At 30.3% G+C, this 17083-nt stretch overlaps 2 protein-coding genes and 2 pseudogenes across 2 annotated transcripts; 2 read left to right on the top strand and 2 right to left on the bottom strand.

Moving 5' to 3' along the window:
• Positions 1–176: 176 nt before the first annotated feature.
• On the bottom strand, positions 177–9507 carry LOC107637445 (disease resistance protein RPP13-like). Its single transcript, XM_088485711.1, has 4 exons — positions 9380–9507; positions 7135–7206; positions 3431–3525; positions 177–2711 (listed from the first exon to the last, which is right to left on the bottom strand). The coding sequence occupies exon 4, from the start codon at positions 2289–2291 to the stop codon at positions 195–197; it is 2097 nt and encodes a 698-aa protein (XP_088341837.1). The 5' UTR covers positions 2292–2711; positions 3431–3525; positions 7135–7206; positions 9380–9507; the 3' UTR covers positions 177–194.
• Positions 9508–10249: 742 nt separating this feature from the next.
• LOC107637446 (aquaporin TIP1-3 pseudogene) lies at positions 10250–10585 on the top strand (annotated as a pseudogene).
• A 485-nt stretch (positions 10586–11070) lies between these two features.
• On the bottom strand, positions 11071–13629 carry LOC107637447 (putative disease resistance RPP13-like protein 3). Its single transcript, XM_016340860.3, has one exon. The coding sequence runs from the start codon at positions 13627–13629 to the stop codon at positions 11071–11073; it is 2559 nt and encodes an 852-aa protein (XP_016196346.3).
• Positions 13630–15325: 1696 nt separating this feature from the next.
• On the top strand, positions 15326–17006 carry LOC107637448 (aquaporin TIP1-3 pseudogene; annotated as a pseudogene).
• The last annotated feature ends 77 nt before the right edge of the window (positions 17007–17083 follow it).

The following is a 17083-nucleotide window of genomic DNA, read 5'->3' on the forward strand; positions in this document are numbered from 1 at the left end:
CCTGGCTGTTGATGGAATCTAAATATCAAGCAATAACATTAGTAGTAGTACACACAAAAACATTAAAGCAACTCCTCAATATCCGCATAATTATTTTACAATGAACCAACAAATTAAACAAACAACATCGTAATGAAACTACATATCCAAGGAATGATATTAAACGGGAGTCAAGACACACAGAAAAACAAAGGTCAAAGGATGCGAGGGTCGTTGCAATATCGAATCTGAGGCATTGCTCCTCCGTCTACCTTCCATCTACCATATTGTTGAACGTCAGTCAGATGTAGTACTTGAAGCTGTGGGAAGTCACCAGCTACGCAATTAACATCGCCAATTATGCCTCCGCGAAAGAGTTTCAAGGTTCGCAGGTTGGCTAGCTGTCCCAGGGTCTTTATCATTCTTGCATCCAGTGGAGGAAAGTATCCTATGGTAATCTTGGTAAGACTTGTAGGATACGCATCCCGATCTAATGGAAGCTTCGCAATGCCAAGTAGCTTTAGCGTTCGGAGTTTGTTTAGGCACCGCAAACTGTTCTCTAACAATTCTTTTTCTGGTGGCTCTGGCAGCTCTGTCACCTCTCGACACAAAGTTAATTTTGTCAAGTTGGGGAACATGCCCTTGCTTAGGACGCTTGCTGTTCTTGCATTAAGATAGATGCTACGCAGTGTTTGAAGATTCTTCACCTTTGTTTCTCCAATTTTCATCCTCGATATTGATGCTCCTACAGACAATTTTTCTGTTAATACGTAAACATCAATGTCTAAATACACATGCCTGAGTGACTTGAGCTTCCATATTTTGTTTGGTAGAGTAATAGGCTTTTCAATCCCTAAGTATAGGGTTTCTAGATTCGAAAGGTTGCATAGAGAAGCTAAAACATCATTTCCAATTCTTACAGAAGATGCTCTGACTTTCAAAAACCTTAGATGGATCAATGTCTTCAATCCACGAGGTGATAAACATAGCACCACTCTGTTCATGTCCAATACACGAGCCAACTTGAAGCCTTTCTTTATCTGTTTCCACCCTTCTGATTCATTCTCCCAGAAAGTGCTTTCACCAAACAGAAGCAGAGAGCGTGCAGATGATTGGTTATCTTCGGTTAGCCTCAGTTCTCCTCTATACTGGAGAGACATCCTACGAGAATTACACTTGATAGCATCCAAATTTGTGCACACTTCCATAAATTTATTTTCCCTACTCTCTGAAATGCATAGGTCACGAAGAAGATCATGGACTCGACATGTCTTCACACCCCCATCAGTCCTCCTACTTGCCACTTGCACCAAGCTCCGTTCCACCAGCTTATCTAAATACATGTCAGCAATATCTTCTACTTCTGGTGAATTTGATGGTCCAACTTCTTTTTTCTGAATGAACCCTTCAGCTATCCACAGTTGACACAATCTTCTCACATGGATTTCATAATCTTCAGGATACACTCCCAAATAAAGAAAGCATGGCTTTAATGCTTGGGGAAGGTCATCATAGCTAAGCTTCAAAATATTAGTCACAATTCGATATTCTTCCTCCTGAGCAAGATACCAAGAAACATGATTATTGATTTTAATCCATTCTCTTGGTGATCTCTCTTTTTTGGCAACCATACCTGCTAACACAATGATGGCAAGTGGCAAACCTTTACAGGCTTTAGTCATTTCTCTGCCAAGAGGTTCAAGTTCATGAGGACATTTTTCTTTGCAAAACACCTTCTTACAGAACAGTTCCCAACTTTGACTTTCATTGAGAAATGGAAGTTCGTAAGTAAAGGTTGCTCTTGTATAGTGAGAAATATCCTTCACACGTGTGGTTATCAATATTCTGCTACCATTGTTGTCATCAGGAAAGGCTCCTTGCAAATCATCCCACACTTGAGTATTCCAGATGTCATCTAAAACTACCAGGTATTTCTTTCCACTCATGCGTTCTCTGACCTTTCTTTTCATTTTTGCTTGATCGGTTAAATCTTTGTACTCCTCTGCAGGTAAATCCAAAAGCTTCAAAAGACTCATTAATAATTCTTGCGCTCTGTAGTCGTTGGACACAAAACCCCATACACAACAGCGAAACATGCTCTTGATCTTGTCGCCGTTGTAGATCTTTCGAGCAAGAGTGGTCTTTCCCAATCCACCCATGCCTAATATGCAAACAACTCTACGACTCCAATCTCCTCTTTCAAGTTGGCTAATCACCTCATTGGAGTCATGCACCAAGCCTACTACCTCCTCTTCTTCCACATCCCTCCTTCTCGCAATCAATGAATCTTCTGCAAGTTCTTTGTTTCCCATATGACTTTCAAAATCACCTTATTGGATGCCGTATTTGGACTTATTTTGATAGATCTCATCGATCCTTCTCTTGATGGTAGTAATCTGATCATTCACCTCATGGAGCATCATCACATGGTCTTTACTGTGGAAGCACTTGCTCAACATGTTTCTGCTTCCTTGCTTGTTGACATTGACAACATAGGTGTCTACCACGTCTTCAGCTTCGTATGCAACATCTCTGATCTGTTTCACCACTTCTCTCACCACCGGATCACCGCGCTTTTCCTCAGAACTCTTGATGAAAATGTTCATGAACATCAGTTCATCACATAGAGACCTGATTTGATCCTTCACGCCCGAAAGCAATGTTACTTCACTAACAAGCAACCGCAACAAGTTGTCCAGAACAAAGGTTACAACATTATCCATTTTGTGATTCTACGAGAAAATTTAAGAGATATTGTTGAGTCCGTGAAAGCAAGAAAGCAAGATCATCCAAGAGAATAAAAAAATAAAATAAATATAAATTCTATCAATATGAAATACTAGATAGAAACAAATATATATGTTGGGTCAACTATAATCAATAATCAATAATCAATCTCATTCAATTTCTTTTTCTTACTTGGCATGCATAAAATTATAAAAACAAATTAAATAAGATGATGAGAAAACATTTAGGAAAGGATTAGACAATAATACTATGAAATTAATAGCATATTATATCAAATTAAAAAGGAAAATAGACACGGTGATCTTTTTTTTCTTAAAACTAAATATTTGAGTAAATTAAACATATTTATTCTTTAAATTAAGGACAAAACAACCAAAAAAAACTATACAACAACTGTTTTAGAGCAAGTAATACCTATTTTATTGACGAAAAATGTTAAAAAAAAATTATAATTGGACAAAGCTAAGAGTTAAGAACATAAAAATTATAAGATAAAAAATGACCAAATCTAAGTAACTTTCAACACATATATTCGCATATTTAAACTTTTATTTAGATATCTTATTTAAAATCCGTAATAATATGGCTTATTTAAAATATAATTATATAACAATAATATTATTAACATATATATATATAAGGAGAATGTGCATTATCAGTCATACAAAGAAAATACAAGAGGACAAGTAAATGTATCTCTCACCTAGATTATTATTGATGAGGATCCGCATACAAAATCTTAAATGAACTTCAACAGGTGATGTTGTATTTAAATTCCAGTTAGGTGGTAGGTACAACCTAAGCAGAACAAATTAAAAAAAAAATTAAATAAGAATATATTCTCCTAATTTAAAATCTCATTCATATGCGTTAAGTGATGAGTGATCTTTCGTTTAAATAATTACTGTGACTAAAAATTTACGCTAAGAAAATTATTATTTGACATATTCTAAGAGGGAGGCCACTCAGATAAAGACGCCTAAAACGTCTTTTTTTAAAGATGTTTTTATGTTATGTTTTAATTCGTTTCTATATAATTTATTCGGTGTTCCTCATCACATATTATTAAATTCCTCAAAAGATTTTCTTTCCAAAAATAATAAAAAATATTTAATTTAGACTAAAACAAAAAAGATAATAGATTAACTATTAGATTTTTTTTAAAAGATTATTTACATAAAAAATATATCACATTCATAAATATATATATATATATATATATAACAAGCTCTTAAATTTTTTATAAATAAAACAATAATTAATTTTTATTCGTATAATATATAAAATAATTACTATATTATTATTATATTATAGATTAAAATTTACTAATTTAAATTTTATTTTTATTTTTAATGTAAGTATTAGAAATAAATGAATTTTTCATAACAAGATGTAATGTAACAAAATATATATAATATTAATTAATTTTTAAAAAATTCTGAAAAGATTATTTTTCTAATAAAGTGTTATTAAAAAATTAACATTATAAAAATTAATTTCAACTAATATGATATAATAGGTTATTAAATATATTTAATACAAAACACATTGAATATAAATTTTTATTGAGTTTAAATTTTAAATAATTTTTAATTGAATTTCAAATATTTTTATTTTAAAGAGTTAGAATATTTTAACATCATTTTTTTCGTATCTTTTTAATTGAGTCTTTAATTTTTTAAATTATAAACCTTATTTATAATTAAGAGTAATGTTTTAACACCACCAATTAGTCACACATATAAAAATACAAAAACAATTCTATTGTCATAATTATAATCTAACTTTATAAGCAATACAATACAATAAAACTATATATAAGTAATATAACTAAATTTTATCTACATCTATAGTCACATTCATAAATAATATAATTAAATTATATTTATGTTTATAATTAAAATATAAATAAAAATACAAAAAAGTATCAGGAGAGTTAATTTTTTTCGTTCATAATTTTTTTTATTATTTTTGTTGTGAAAAGTTTAATTATTTTTTAAAAAAGATAATTGAATAACACAAAAAAACTTATTAAGAGTAATTTATTTATATATGATTAAAAAATAATTGAATAATTATATACGATAAAAAATTAATATTATTAAAAATTAAAATTAAAATTTATTTTAAAATTAAAAATAAAGTTTATTTAAAAATAAAATTAAAAATCATGTTTTTTTTTCCAAAATTTATCTATGAGGAATTCTATAAATATTTTATGATGAATAAAAATATTAAACTCGTACTAAAATTTATTCTAATAAAATTTATTTTTATTCTACTAAACGTCAAATAAACTATTGAAAAGAATTTTATTTCCTCCATTAGAGAAGAATAATAAACATCCATACTTCTATTATGTTATGACAATAATTTGGCCTGTTATTTTTTAATGTACATAATAATAATAATAATAATAATAATAATAATAATAATAATAATAATAATAAGTATTATATTTTAATTATATAGTATACATAAATATCTAATTTAATTTAATTTTTGTTTTTTCTATTTTTAAAATTAATTATATTTTAATTATATACCATTATTAATATAAATATAAATTTCACTAAAAATTTATTAATTTACTTGATCTATTTTATTGTTAGTATTGTGATTAAGGTTATTTGTTTTGATGTTAGTGTTAAAATCTACTGATATTATAGTTAGATGATAGGTTTTGTGAATTAATTATTTTTTTATTGTGTCAAAATAAGATACTATTGTAGTATTAAAATTTTATGATTTTTTTATATTAGTTATTTTAGAAGTTGAGACTTGATTCTTCATAAAATGTTAGTGAAGATATATATTTTAAATTTTAATTTTAAGTTTTTAACTATTTTATATTTACGTGAGACCGATTTTATCGGTTCAACCAATGATTTATCGGTTGAACCAATAGACCAGTAAACCAGTAGCTTGACCGGTTCGATCACTGGTTTGGTTCTAACAACTATGCTTCGATCTAATTTCAAAAATTTCGATTTACTCAATTTAGTCTCCCAACTTAATAGTTATGACTCACATTGGTTTCTAATCTTATTTTTATCACTATATCACAAAATCGTTAACGACATGCTGAGATGGACTAACGACTGTTACATTATACATTCTAGCGACTGTTTGATGTGACAATTAAAATTTTTTTTACCTTATTTTTTTCAACTAAACACTTAAAACCCTAATATGAGTCACGGGTACCTAAGTTAAAAAATCAAACTAAGTAAATTGAAACTTTAAAAATCAGATTAAAGCTCGAATATAACTTCAAAACAGAACTTTAACTTATGTAGCGATTAATTTAAATGAGAATAAAATAAATCAAAATTCAACATAATTTTATCAATGTTTTCAAATTCGAAATTTCTATACCAAAATTAACTAGGATTTTTCTTTAAATTAAAAATTTAATGAAATAGTGACTTTAATTATCTTAACCAATGTCCTAATTAATTACTTTTATGTTTTAAAAAAACTGTATATAAGAAGAAAATAATTAATTTGTCTACTTTAATAAATAGTTATTTTACTAAAATGAAAGAAACTATTTTTTTAGAATTTTTTAAGAACTAATTAATATTATATATATTTTGTTACACTACATTTTGTTATAAAAAATTTATTTATTTCTAATGCTTATATTAAAATAAAATTTAAATGAGTGAATCTTAATATATAATATAATAATAATATAGTAATTATTTTATATATTGTACGAATATAAATTAATTATTTTTTTATTTATAAAAATTTTAAGAGCTTGTTATATATATATATATATATATATATATTTTTTTTTTTTTGATGAATGTGATATATTTTTTATGTAAATAATCTTTTAAAAAAAATTAATAGTTAATTTATTACCTTTTTGGTTTTAGTCTAAATTAAGTACTTTTTATTATTTTTGGAAAGAAAATCTTTTGAGAAATTTAATAATATGTGTTGAAGAACACCAAATAAATTATACAAAAACTAATTAAAATATAACATGAAAACATCTTTAAAAAAATATATTTTAAGCGTCTTTATCTGAGTGACATTTTTCTAGGAGACAATAACATTAACTCATCATAATGTGTTTTATGATCGTTAAAGCGAGAAATTTATAGTTACTACAAGAATAAATGATATATAACATCACATTTTGCTATAAATAGCACTTGCTATAACTAACTACTAAAACCAGTAAACTAGCCAACTCCCACTCAGCACAATAACTAACTTACCACGTCAGCTTCTAACTAATTATTTACAAATGCTAATTGGCTAACTAACTAAAGAACTAATTATCTGATAAGTGATTAGCTCATGTAACAACATTATCTCATCAAATATTTTCTCAAAATCTCAAATAATAATAATAATAATAATAATAATAATAATAATAATAATAATTACCTGAATTATTGATAAGAAGATGCAAGCATAATTTGTAGCCAACCCCAAATAGCTGATGTATATATCGTTTATCTGCCATATATAACATGTTCAAAAGATAAATAACAAATTCGTACTTTAATTTCTATATGAGGTGTACATCACAATATCATTAAGTTATTTAAAGTTAGGAACCACGTTTAAAACGTCTTTTTTTTAAAATATTTTTTAGTAATTAAAATTTAATATATGTAATTAATTAAATCGTATTATTTTTGTTAAAATTAAATTAGATAAATTAATTTGGCTAAAAAATTAGTGAACTACACCTTGAACTGATCTAAATTAATTTTTTTATAAAAATTACTATAATATATCTATTATAAAAAATAATTAAAATACTCTTATTCTTATTATTATTATTATTATTATTATTATTATTATATATATATATATATATATATATATTAAGAACTCTAAATACTAATTCTTTTCTTTTCTCTGCGCTGCGCTGTGTCATAGAATTAGAATTTATTAGGATTCTCAAATTTTAAAAAAATATATATAATAGAAGTATTTTAGTCATTTTCTATAATAAAGTTATTGTAGTCATTTTCTATTAAAAAAAATTAATTTAGATCGGTTTAAGATTTGGTTTACCGATTTTTCGGCCAAATTAATTTATCTGATCTAATTTTAATAAAAACAACACGATTTAATCGATTATATGTATTGAATGTTAATTACTAAAAAACATCTTTACAAAAAAAAACGTTTTAAGCGTCTTTATCTCCCAATTAGTTATCATTCACTTTTTTTTTTTCTTTTCCGGCTCTGCAAAATTGAAAAGATGTCTAGTCTAATTCATCAGCACAGAAAAATAATTTCCCAGCCAAAGTGCGACAGATTTCATAAAATAATTAATAATGATTTTAATTTTCTCACTAAGAATATAAAGAAAATTTTGCTATAATTAACATACAATACTATTTTTTTATTTACTTAATATTGTTAATATTTCATTACGGTTGAAACACCAAACTATCTTCAACGAATAGTTAGTAATTGCTCTTCGCAATTTCATCAACTCGTTGTGTTTATGGCACACTATGAATGATATCAAATATTTGTTTAAAATTTAATCTTAAAAATACGTCTCTTTAAGTAGTAAATAACTGACTTAATGTACTATTTTATTATCTTATTTTGAGAAGAAAATAAAAATAAACATTACACAATCTATGTTAATAATATGTTTATATATGGTAGATATAATCATAAAAAAGTTATGTGGATAATAAATTAATTGTAATCATTTATAATATTTTTCAATAACAAGTATAAAATAATAATTTAGAAATAGTAATATGTCATTTAATATAAATACGAAATAGAAGAAAGGCAGAGCATTCATGAAAATTAGGAGGTGGAACTATAGAGTAAAACAAACATAATTAAATGTTTAGGAGTGAATAGAAAATAATCAACCCAAAATAATTTAAAGTTAGTTATTTTATTTTGTATTTCTTAATTATTATTTATTTTATTTTTTATTCTTTAATTTAATTATCCTTCAAATAATTGAGTAATATATTAAGATAATACTTAAATTGATCTTTGAAAATATACATGTGCTTTAATCCGATTCTCAAAATTTCAATTTACACAATTTAATCTTTTAACTGGATATTAATGACTCAAATTAGTTCTTGATCATATTTTCGGTATAGAACTGTTAACGACGTGTTGAAATAGAAACGGAGGGTTTTAAATGTTTTGTGGAAAGAAAATTGAGGTAAAAAAAAATTTAATTACTATTTCAAATAGCTGTTAGAAAATTTAGCAGATAATTGTCCGTCAGTATGATGTTGATAGTTCTGTGACAAAAATAAAGCCAGAAACCAACGTGGGTCACAAATACTAAATTAGGAAATCAAATTGTCGAAGCTTTGAAAATCAAATTGAAACAAAAGTATAATTTTAAAAGCCAATTTAATAGATATTACATGCATGAAGTTACATATATTAAGTTAAATAAAATAATTTTATGTCTTTAGTATTACTCTAACTAAATTGACCAGTAGTTTATTTCAATAACACACAACTTACGTTGATTTGGAAAGATGTTCCTTTCTCAAGAGAGCTCCTACTTAACAAGTATTATAAGTTTGCAACAACAAATAAATTAGGCACTTCAATTCATGCATGCTATGCTATGCTATGTAAGAAATTATAGAGCAAACACCCTAAAGTTGAAAGAGTGTACCTTAAATATTATTCATTCAATATGGTTTGATAAATTTCTTTGCTATGTGGAGAAGTTGAAATAGTAGTGAGTGGGTGATTGGGAAGCACCAGGCACAGCAATTAGCAACTGTGAAATGGAAAGGTTACCATGCATGGACCATGATCTCTAAATGAATGCCATAATTAATTAAGGTGCCTTAAGTAATCATAATTAGCAAATCCGTGTATCTATGTGTTTGTCACAAGCATCTATTCTTGCCGTCATCACAACGTTTGTGCAAGTATACATGGAACCAAGCTAAGTATCAAACTAAAGCCATTGCCTAATAATAAAATGGGGTAGCAATAATTAATATCTACTAATGGTGGTTAACACATACAAGAAAGGAATTAATTTAAATCTAAAAAACCAAAGCTTCAATTCTCAAAAGTTAGTTAACCATCTTATTATCTTAATTAGTTTGGTTGATGATGATGGAGGTGAGTAATATATTATTGTATCTTATATAGAGTCATCTTTATAGACAAAAGTTCAATACAATATATATAAACAAAAATATTTGGTAACAAAAAAAATTAATCAAAATTAGTGAAAACTTGAATTAATGAATATTAAATAAGTTTTGGTTTTTTTTTTTTCTCTGTCTCCTTAGCATTAATTCTTGCCATGAGATATTTGTGGAAGAAAGAAAGATATTTGTCTCCCTAACATTAAATAACTCCTTTCACTAAAAACATTCTCTTGTTACATTCATATTTTCAATACAAAGACTCTTACTTGTGCAACAAGCAATATACTAAGACTCTGATTAGGACATTGCAGAAAACAACAGGTTTCTCATTATCCTCTGGTGTGTCAGTATGGAATGCATTAGTGTTTGAAATAGTGATGATATTTGGGTTAGTGTACACAGTTTATGGCACAGGTGTGGATCCAAAGAAAGGAAATGTGGGGATTGTAGCCCCAATTGCAATTGGATACGTTGTGGGTGCAAACATCTTAGTAGGTGGTGCATTTGATGGTGCATCAATGAATCCAGCAGCGTCATTTGGTCCTGCTGTTGTTAATTGGTCATGGACTCATCATTGGCTGTATTGGGTTGGCCCCTTCATTGGTGGTGCCATTGCTGCCAATATGTATGATAATATCTTCATTGGTGATGATGGTCAGGAACCCCTTTCAAGCAGTGACTACCAGGGGAAACAATTCTTTTCTTTATGTTAGTCTTTGTATTTACATAATGAGTAGTGAATAAAATTGTAGTTTTAGGTACTATTTTGATGTAATAGAGATTAACAAGGAAACCTTTTACTTTGTGAATGTGGATGTGCTTTATCAACTTAGCAATCTTTCTTTTATTCCAATTTATATTTATATTTGTACACAATATTCGTCATTGTAACAAAATGCAAATGAAACTTAATACCCTGTAGTCTGACAATCAAATATAATAAACACAGAAGAAAAGCACACAAAAATTAAACTTGGGCTGCCTTACCTGGCAGTTAAAGGAATCTAAAGATCAAGCAACTCCACAAAAACATTAAAGCAACTCCTCAATATCCGCATAATTATTTTACAATGAACCAATAAATTAAACACACAACATCGTAATGAAACTACATATCCAAGGAAAGATATATTAAACGGTAATCAAGACACAAAGAAAAACAAAGGTCGAATGTTGATGAGATATAACTTCATCACTCTTAGTCATGGATGTGAGGGTTAATGCAATATCGAATATGAGGCATTGCTCCTTCTTCTACTTTCCACCTGCCAGCCAGTTGAACGTCACTCAGATGTAGTACCTGAAGCTGTGGGAAGTCACCAGCTACGCAATTAACATCGCCATTTATGCTTCCGCCAACGAGTTTCAAGGTTCGCAGGTTGGCTAGCTGTCCCAGGGTCTTTATTATTCCTGCATCCAGTTTACCAAAGTATCCTATGGTAATCTTGGTAAGACTTATAGGATACGCATTCGGATCTAATGGAAGCTTCGCGATGCAAAGTAGCTTTAGCCTTCGGAGTTTGTTTAGGCACATCAAACTGTTCTCTAAGTATTCTTTTTCTGGCTCTAGCAGCTTTGTCGGCTCTCTACGCAAAGTTAATTTTGTCAAGTTGGGGAACATGCCCTTGTTTAGGACGCTTGCTGTTCTTGCATTAAGATAGATGTTATTCAGTGTTTGAAGATTCTCCACCTTTGTTTCTCCAATTTTCATCTCCGACATTGATGCTCCTTTAGACCATATTTGTAATCTCTTCGCCCTTTGTCTGATTATCCTCGGCATTGATTCTTTTCGAGTCCATTCTCTTAATATGATATTATCAAAGTTTAAATACACATGCCTGAGTGACTTGAGCTTCCATATTTTGTTTGGTAGAGTAACTTCGTCTCTAAGCCATAAGTATAGCGTTTCTAGACTTGAAAGGTTGCATAGAGAAGCTAAAACATCATTTCCAATTCTTCTAGAAGATGCTGTAACTTTCAAAAACCTTAGATGGATCAATGTCTTCAAACCACGAGGTGATAAACCTAGCACCACTTGGTTCATGTCCAATACACGAGCCAAGTTGAAGCCATTCCTTATCTGTTTCCACCCTTGTGATTCACGTTCCCAACGAGTCTCTTCACCAAAAAAGAGTAGAGAGCGTGCAAGCCATTTGTCACCTGTGGTTGGTAAGCATTCTCCTTTATACTGGAGAGACACTCTACGGGAATCGCTTCTATTGGCATCCAACTCCTCGCATACTTCCATAAATTTGTTTTCTTTGCTCTCGGAAATGCAAATCTCGCGAAGAAGAGGATGGACTCTACATGTCTTCACACCCTCATCACTCCTCTTACTTGCCACTTGCACCAGGCTCCGTTCCACAAGATTATCTAAATACATGTCGGCGATATCTTCTACTTCTTGTGAATTTGATGGTCCAGCTTCTGTTGCCTGAATGAAACCTTCAGATATCCACAGTTGACACAATGTTCTCGCTGGTATTTCATAATCTTCAGGATACACTCCCAAATAAAGAAAGCATGGCTTCAATGTTCGAGGAAGGGAATCATAGCTAAGCTTCAGAATATCGGTCACAATTCGATAGTCCTCGTGAGCATGATACCAAGAAATATGATTCTGGATTCTATTCCATTCTCTAAGTGACCTCTCTTTTTTTGCAACCATACCTGTAAACACAACAATGGCAAGTGGCAAACCTTTACAGGCTTTAGCCATTTTTTTTCCAGCAGGTTCAAGTTCTAGAGGACATCCTGCTTTGCCAAACACCTTGTAACAGAACAGTTCCCAACTTTGAGTTTCATCGAGGAATGAGAGTCTGTAAGTAAAGGTTGCATTTGTATAGCGAGAAATATTCTCCATACGGGTGGTTATCAATATTCTACTACCATTGTTGTCATGAGGAAAAGCTTCATGCAACTCGTCCCACACTTGAGTATACCAGATATCGTCTAGGACTACCAGGTATTTCTTTCCACTCATGGATTCTCTGATTTTTCTTTTCATTTGCTCTGGATTGGTTAAATATTTGTACTCCTCTTCTGGTAGATCCAAAAGCTTCAAAATGCTCATTAACAGCTCTTGAGCGCTGTAATAATTTGACACAAAACCCCACACACAATACGGGAACATGCTCTTGATCTTGTCGTTGTTGTAGATCTTTCGAGCAAGAGTGGTCTTTCCCAAACCACCCATGCCTAATATGCAAACAACTTCACGACTCAAATCTCCTCCCTCGAGTTGTCTAATCACCTCATCGGAGTCACGCACCATGCCTACTACCTCCTCTTCTTCCACATCCCTCCTCCTCGCAATCAATGAGTCTTTTGCAAATTCTTTGTTTCTTTGTTGAATGCCATATATAAACATGTTTTCATTGATCTTTTCACGGATCTCAAGGATACTGCTCAAGATGGCTTCAAACTTGTCATTCACCTCAGGAAGCATAATCACATGGTTTTTTCGGTGGAAGAAGTACTTCACCAACATGTTTCTGCCTCTTTGCTTGTTAGCATTGACAACATAAGTATCTACCATGTCTTCAGCTTTGTGTGCCACATCTCTGATCTTGTTCACTACTTCTCTCACAGACTCATTGTCGCGCATTCCCTTTGTACTCTTCATGAAAACGTTCATGAACTCCAGTTGTTTGCATAGGTACCTGATTTGATCGTTCACTCCCGAAAGTGATATCAATTCATTAGCAAGCAGCCCTGACAAGTTCTCCAAGGCAATAGTAACAACACTGTCCCCCATCTTCCTACAAGAAAAAGGAATTTTTAGTGTTAAGCATGAACTGAAGGTCATACATGAGGTAGGGAATTATGATATTGATGCAACGGAAACACATAACATAAATACATACACATATATATAATCTGATCTGATCTACCACTATAGCTAATCGCATCTATTCAACACAATGTATTATATTTTTCATGCATTATGAGAGCAATACATACGTACGTACACTACTAGAATACTAGATCAGTGATAAAATTATGAAAGAATAAAAAAAAGATAAAAAATATTGTACTTTATATTTTTTGATTGATTGAATTGATTGAGTTGTAAATTATAAATGTAAAACTAAATATATATAAAGCATTGGTCGATGAAAGATAAAAACAAATAAAGATGAGATAAGAATAAATAAAAATAAGATAAAGATAAGATAAGATAAAATAATAAATACTAAAATTGTAACTGAATTTATGTATTTTATTGGGTTGAATTTGTGGATCACAAAACTTCTTTATTATTGTCATAGATTAAGGTGAAAGAGTAATTTAATAATTACAACACGTAGAAGCTAGATTTAGACATCACCTTTATTTTGTCAGATTTCAGAAAATGGAGTTGTGGTTCACCGATGATGGAGGTTGGAAGTGTTCTGCGTGAAGACTTGTTCGTTCTTATATGCCTAGCTATTATATATAGATCAGTTTTTTTAACACTTGACAGAATTTAGTGTGATTCTCACCTTTAATTTTATAAGTGGAATTAAAAATAAATAAAAGAAAAAATAATAAATTGTTAGTACATCCTCTAAAAAATAATTTATTTTTATATCTTTTAAATTAAAAATTAACTTTTATCCTTTTTTTAGTAGATAAACACCATTTTTTCGGCACCGTATTCATTACACTTTTCGAGTTTTTAATTATAAATTATTATAGGTTTATTTATTTGTTTTTAATTATAGCTTTCCACCCGTTTGATTTAGTATTCCAATAAGTCTCTTCACCAAAACGGAACAGAGCGTGCATGCAACTTGTTGTGTTTGGTTGGCAAGAATTGTCCGCGATACTGGAGAGACATTCTACAGGCATTGCACTTATTAGTATCCAACTCGGTGCACACTTCCATAAACTTATTTTCTCTACTTTCAGAAATGCAGAGATCGCGGAGAAGATCATGGACTCTACATGTTTTGACACCACTATCACACCTCCTATTTGCCACTTGCACCAAACTTCGTTCTACAAGCTTATCTAAATACAAGTCAGCAATATTTTCTAGTTCAGGTGAATTTGATGTTCCAACTTTTTTTTCCCTGAATGAACCCTTCAACTATCCACAGTTGGCACAATGTTCTCACAGGAATTTCATAATCTTCAGGATACACCCCCCAAATGAAAATAAAAATGATACCTTTCTAATCTATCTGTGATAACTTTGATTCTTCATCACAGCCACAAAACATGGAAACACTATGACCAAGTCAATTATAAGTGTCTCTATGAACCACCTCAGTCTCATAGTCATTGTAGGCTCCATGCTTTCATAATACATCATAGTCTTACTGACCATTTCTTTGGCCCTTAGTTTTTGTATTTAAAGAGCAAACAAAAATCTCACACCTTTCTTTTCCTCACTTGTCAACCAAACCATATATAAATAAATAAATAAAGTAAATAAGCACAATAATTTGGTTGTGATTAGTGAATTGATGGCAGTCCAAAGAATTGCAATTGGGTCTCCTGGAGAGGCTGCTCAGCCTGATGCAATTAGAGCAGCATTTGCAGAATTCTTCTCATTGCTTATTTTTGTTTTTGCTGGTGAAGTCTCTGGCATGGCTTATAGTATCCACTCTATAGTCTATACAACCCCCTTTTTAAGATTAGTTTAGAATAATTTATACTTTATAGTTCAATTTTATACACTATTAATGTAATACTCTTACACACTAAGGTTCAATCAATTATAACCAGAATCTAGTCCACATTTAAGGCTAATAATTAGAAAAGACAAGGTAGTTTGAGAATTTTAGGATACTAGTGAAAATGTGAAAAAAGTAACATTATGGTTACTTTTTGGCAGATAAACTTACAAACAATGGACCAGCAATACCATCTGGTCTGATAGCTGCATCATTGTCCCATGCATTTGGTCTTATTGTGGCTGTCTCTGTTGGTGCAAACATTTCTGGTGACCATGTGAACCCTGCTGTTACTTTTGGTGCCTTCATTGGAGGAAACATAACCCTTTTGAGGAGCATTTTGTATTGGTTTGCACAGTTGCTTGGTTCGGTTCTTGCTTGCATTCATCTCAGGTCTGCTACTGGAGGAATGGTAATAACCAATCATTCATGTTCATCTATCATGCACAAATACTTTAAAATTGGTGATGAACTCCTTTTATAATAGTATCTGATACTAGTAATCATATAATACTTCTGCATTCATATTTTATGTGTATGACATATCTAGTTTAAGAGATATATACTATCTTGAAGCCCTATTGTTTGAGAAACCGAAAGCAGAAATCAAAATTGTCCTTACCAATCACTTTTTCCCCCCTAATCATATCAATTGGCCCCTTCATTGGTGATGATGGTCAGGAACCCCTTTCAAGCAGTGACTACTAGGGGAAACAATTCTTTTCTTTGTATTTACATAATGAGTAGTGAATAAAATTGTAGTTTTAGGTTCTATTTTGATGTAATAGAGATTAACAAGGAAACCTTTTACTTTGTGAATGTGGATGTGCTTTATCAACTTAGCAATCTTTCTTTCATTCCAATTTATATTTATATTTGTACACAATATTTTACTCAGTTAAGACCCTATCAACATGTGCTGTGCCTTTTTCTTTAAGCCTAAGTTTCTGAAACATCAGATTATTCCAGGGAAGAGAACAATGTTGATGATGATATGTTCAACAATTTACCAAATTAAATTTTGAGCCACATAGTTAATTTTATGCTATGAGCCTGCATTAGAGACCAGCTTGCTTTCTAGAAGGTGGAGAACCTAAAGCACTACTTAATAGACATTATACTACTGATATCATTGGTATTTTTGCTGAATTTTTAACTAGTTGTAAGGAGCTTCATCCATTCAAATACCTTAAACGAGTTTCAATTTCATTTTGCTAAGGACAATGTTGTCTTAGCAGCTATTGCAAATAATAGTAGTCTCCTTTTGGATTTCACCCCTTGGAAAAAAGATATTCAAATTCAGTATGAAATGCATTTGAATCGCAACAATCAACACCTCATGAATAATTACAATTCATTTCACTCCACTTTCATAGTCAAGACTCTCCTCTTGAAATCAGTGAGTCAAGCTTGGAGTAGTAGTACACACAAAAACATTAAAGCAACTCCTCGCATAATTATTTTACAATGAACCAACAAATTAAACACAGAACATCTTAATGAAACTACATATCCAAGGAAAGAGACACAAAAAAAACAAAGGTCGAA

The sequence above is a fragment of the Arachis ipaensis genome, chromosome B4 (assembly GCF_059453495.1).
Source record: "Arachis ipaensis isolate K30076 ecotype BB chromosome B4, ASM5945349v1, whole genome shotgun sequence".
Taxonomy (NCBI): Eukaryota; Viridiplantae; Streptophyta; class Magnoliopsida; order Fabales; family Fabaceae; genus Arachis; species Arachis ipaensis.

Coding starts and splice junctions, on each gene's coding strand:
- LOC107637447 (XM_016340860.3), bottom strand. CDS start 13,629: ATGGGGGACAGTGTTGTTACTATTGCCTTGGAGAACTTGTCAGGGCTG.
- LOC107637445 (XM_088485711.1), bottom strand. CDS start 2,291: ATGGGAAACAAAGAACTTGCAGAAGATTCATTGATTGCGAGAAGGAGG.